The sequence below is a fragment of the Cyprinodon variegatus genome, unplaced genomic scaffold, assembly GCF_000732505.1.
Source record: "Cyprinodon variegatus isolate N-32 unplaced genomic scaffold, C_variegatus-1.0 Scaffold1755, whole genome shotgun sequence".
NCBI classification, from domain to species: Eukaryota; Metazoa; Chordata; class Actinopteri; order Cyprinodontiformes; family Cyprinodontidae; genus Cyprinodon; species Cyprinodon variegatus.
Genome location: NW_015152208.1, coordinates 40,608 through 45,385, shown reverse-complemented (window position 1 = coordinate 45,385; position 4,778 = coordinate 40,608). Strand labels below are relative to the sequence as shown.

Here is a 4,778-nt window from a genome sequence, read left to right as displayed (position 1 = left end):
AAATGTTCAGTGAGTCTTGATTTCGAGCCACATTTTAACCACAAGATGTCAAACTCAGGTCTCCAAGCTGCAGTTTCCTACATTCAAAGTTTCCCACATCCTCCCCTTCATTAGGCCTGAAACATTAATTAGGTTTTGCTCCTTAAGTTTCCGCAAGATGCTCAAAATCTGCCGAGATGTTTTGATTCTGCAGTCAAGTTTCAACTGGAAAGACGGAAAAAGATCGACCTAAGTTCTGCTTAGAATTAACCACATTAGCCTCATTTAAGCCGTGATTCGGGTTCAGAGCGCGGACCAGTGGGTCACTGTGGAATAAATGTGGTCACATGAGTCTGAGGCCCCTAAGGAGGCCGAGGAGTCACGGGCCGCCTGACAAAGCGTAGAGGGGAGAAACCGAGGACATGCAGGAGCCGCCTGAAGGCGTCTTTAAAGCCGCCAAACCTCCTCAGATTAGCAGCTAAATGAGGCAACAGTGGGATTCATTAAAGGAGGGCTGCCAGCGCCGTCCCGCCTCGGTCACGCTCCACAGCCTGAGGCGCGTCACACGCACCGTATACGTCCACAACAACCAACCTATACACTGCTGGTCATTCAAGTTCTGTTTACAGAGACCCAAACCGAGTGGAAAATTCAGCCTAAAGCGTGAAACAAAAACTCTGTTTTTACACTGAACCGTTTGTGGCGACCAGAAAACACGTGGCAGGAGGAAAAACCACCACAGGAACCCAGAGGGCAAAGAGAAGAACAGCGACAAACTTCTCCTCAGATAAGGACATTAAAATTTAGCTTTTTACACAAGAGATATAAACAAACATCATAAAAATGTTTCAGATCCAAATAATTTTATATCAAAGATGAAATTAAAAATGGTTTGATTAACTATTACTCAACATGAAACAATGAGTTTAGTGTCAAGAGAAACAACCAGGGATGATTACTGCCAGGCATGGTGCTGAATGTGGGCCTTTTTTTTTAGCTTTCTTATTTTATTATAGTCTGACTTTACCAAAATAGTCTATGTATTGAGGACATGTATCGCTTAGACTCATTTAAATTTAGCAAAGTCAGAACTGGCTGTTCTCATCTGCTGCATTTTACTGGCTGGACTTGAAACCTTTAGTCTGAGGAAATGTCCTCTAATGGCTGAGAAGATATCTGCCTGGAAGCTTTAAAAACCAGACCAGGGCTGAGAGTCATGGGATATGAAGGGAAATGCGTTCCAATATTCTAATCCCAATATGGAGTGAATTATGTTCCAATATTCTAATCCTGATATGGACTGAAATAGCTGCCATTATTCTATACATTATTTAAAGTTAATATGTTCCATCATTTAGGGCTGCTCAGTGGGGCAGTGGGTAAAACAGCAAGAAGGCTGCGGGTTCGATTCCCGGCCTTTCTGCATAGAGTTTGCATGTTCTCTCTGAGCATGCGTGGGTTCTCTCCGGGTACAGTCCAAAAACATGATTTTTAGGTTAATTGATTCTCTACATTCTCCTTAGATGTGAGTGTTTGTGTGATTGGTTGTTTGTCCTGTTTGTCTCTGTGTTGCCCTGCAATGGACTAGCGACCTGTCCGGGGTGGACCCCGCCTCTCGCCCGGAGACAGCTGGAGATAGACACCAGCAGCCCTCGCAACCCCGCTTTGGATTAAGCTTGGCAGAAAATGGATGGATGGGTGTTCCATCATTCTAATCCTGATATAGAGTCAATTATGTTCCAATATTTAATCCTAATATGGAGTCAATTATCTTCCAATATTTAATCCTAATATGGAGTCAATTATCTTCCAATATTTAATCCTAATATGGAGTCAATTATGTTCCAATATTTACTTTTAATATGGAGTCAAATATATTTCAATATTTACTAAATATGGAGTCAATTATGTTCCAAAATTTAATCCTAATATGGAGCCAATTATGATCCAATATTTAATCCTAAAATGGAGTGAATTATGTTCCAATATTCTAATCCTAACTAGTGTCGCACTGATACCAGTATCGGGCGGAGCAACACTAATCCTAACATGGATGTTCTTGTGGAATTATGCCCCATTAGAATGATGGAACATAATTCTAATCCTAGTATGGAGTGAATTGTGTTCCATCATTCTAATCCCATATGGAGTGAATTATGTTAAATTATTGTAATCATATTCTAAGATCGGTCAGAGTAGAAGGGTTTGAGTAGAAGGTGTCTGGGTGCGTTTCTCACGTTTGAAAGGTAGTCTCTCTCCCAGGCTCGGCCGAGTCCCCAGTCCTTCCTCTCTCCGCTCAGAGAGGTCAGCGCTGCCACTTTAGCTCGAACCTCCAACATCTCAGACGGAGGGATGTTCTTCACGATCTGCCTCGCCCACCACCTGACCAGGAGCCGATCAAAACACAAATGCAAAAACGTTCTCATGTCAGCTCGCTTTCACTACCCTGTTTAATTCCTTTTATATATTCATCATAAATCCTTCCTAATTTTCGTTTTTTTTTTTTTTATGAATACACAAAAAAAAGAGTTTTGCAGCTGCTCATTTGAAATTGACCACATGATCAGAGAAAAAAAAAATCAAAATTTGAAGTTCTTTGCCTTTAAAAATATGGAATAAATTTTGTTCCATAATTGTTGCAAATAATACATTTTATAAATGGAAATTTGTAAAAGATCCAATCCAAAAATTCCACTTTGAAAACGTCTTTATAAAAAAAAAATGTTTTGAGGTTAACTTTGCTCTTAAAAAATAAAGATTAAAAAATAAAATTTGAAAAAAATACATGAAAGAAAAACAGAAAAAAATGTAATCTGAGTAGACAGCACAGTTACTGTGTTTATTTTTTTTTATTTCACACTTTTTTTTTTTTTTTTTTTACAAATTTTATATTTAAAAAAAAAACTTTCAAAGTTTTCTTTTCAGATTTAGTTATACTAATTACATTATTTTAAATTGGACCTAATTCTCCTCACTTTAAGTCCAACACCAATCTGTTCTTGACTAAAAATATTTGGTAAGATTAGAACATCCATGCAGAAAAATGAAAAATGTGAAAACAGAAACTTGAAAAAGTCATTTTTTCTTAAAATAAGTGCATTTGTTCTTGAATTGAGAAGCTAAACGAGACATTTTGCCAATGGAACAAGACAATTTACATTTAAAACTACAAAACACAACTTTATTTTATCTAAATATCTTATTTTGAGGAAAAAAAAACCTCATTCTATTAGCAAATCATCTCATTTACCTCCTCAAATTAAGGGTAAATACACTTAATTTAAGAAATATTTACTTATTTCTAGATCATTTTTCCAGTGCAACACAAAATTTAGCTCTGAAAGAGCATTTATTCTGTACTTATCATCTTTAATGTTAGTATATTTATTTGCATAATTAACCACAGTGTTTTTGTTGACAATTAATTGTTAATATGTAGAAAATTTAAATGTTTTGGATATTCCACCTGAGATTTTTACTGCTGTCACCGTCTGTAGGTGTGGCCAATGGTTGGCTAAAGGCTGAGACAGTGTCGCAGACAGGAGGCCTCTGATTGGTCAATTCTACATCCACTCTACATCGTGCATATTTCCTGTTTGGTTCCTTACCGGCTTGTTTTGTTTGTCTGACCGCCATATTGGAAAACGACTGGTGAAGATGGACCCGCTAGCAGAGCGAGGTGCGTGAGAACGCTGGGACCCTTTTTCCACCTGGATCTCCGCTCTTTTTGGCCCTCATGTCCCTCCGTTGTCGCACACTTTTGCCCCCACTTCCTCGCCGCCACGGCCGTATCTAGACCCACAGCTAGTTCCTGATTGGCCCTCTTGCATCGTGGCGTGGAATAACAGCGCAGACCACGCTTCAATATTGGGCAGAAATCAAAAATATCTGCGATGAGCTCACTGCGACAAACTGCTGCAGGGGGATAACCAGCCCTTAAGGGGGGCCATGGCCTACCCCTGGCCCCCCATCTACCTCCGCCCCTGCATCCACCTTAAAACTGTTCTTTTTTTCTATCCAAGGAAGAATGGCCGGTCAGCAGAATGAAAATGTTTTGGGTTCCTGATGATCTACTGCTGCAGCACAGAAAAAGATACATTCCTTGTACACATGGGCGGTTCTAGACAGGGGCCAATGGGGGCCAGTGCCCCTGTAGATCATGTCCTGGCCCCTGCACTGAAGACATAATACTCAAAGAAATTCTAATGATGCGCTGGAACAGACATGGTTACTGATAGGTCCTTTGATATATTTAATTTCTTTTTTTTTTTCTTTACAAATTATGTTTAACTAATTATTTAAAAACAATAAGAGGACAGCTTCATCTGCTAAATGTTGTTTTCAAAACAAATTTAAAAAATGCTCTAATTTTTACAGCTGAATTTATAGTTTTTTCTTGATTTCTTATTCTGATCCTATAGAGAACGGTCATTTTAATTTAAATAAAGCGCAAAATATGTAAAATTCCTAAATTATGAATGTATATTGCCCTAATAAGAAATATAATTTTGATTAAACATAACTGAATAGAAATTTCACTTCATGCAGCTCTCTTAATATATTTAAACCCTTTGCCCTGTTTTTTATTTCATGCTTTTCTGGGCCCCCATGAAAACACCCTGGCCCCCTCCTGGCCCCCTGGTTCATTTGGTCTAGAACCGCCACTGCTTGGACAGAAAGCGATTTTCCTGCCATGCTTTGTCAGGTTGGAGTCTTGTTGTTAAACACACCAAGGAGCCTCTGATCCTTTCTGATCATTTGATGTAAATTCTCGTGTATCTCTGGACTCTATTGTCTTC

General features: G+C 38.8%; 1 protein-coding gene across 1 annotated transcript in view; it reads right to left on the bottom strand.

Annotated features, from left to right (window-relative positions):
• LOC107104468 (unconventional myosin-Ig-like) overlaps positions 1-4,778 on the bottom strand; it is an 83,096-nt gene that overhangs the window by 38,724 nt on the left and 39,594 nt on the right. Inside the window, exon 16 of the mRNA XM_015404464.1 lies at positions 2,217-2,361. Coding sequence (XP_015259950.1) covers positions 2,217-2,361 — 145 coding nt within the window. The remainder of the gene's footprint in view (positions 1-2,216; positions 2,362-4,778) is intronic.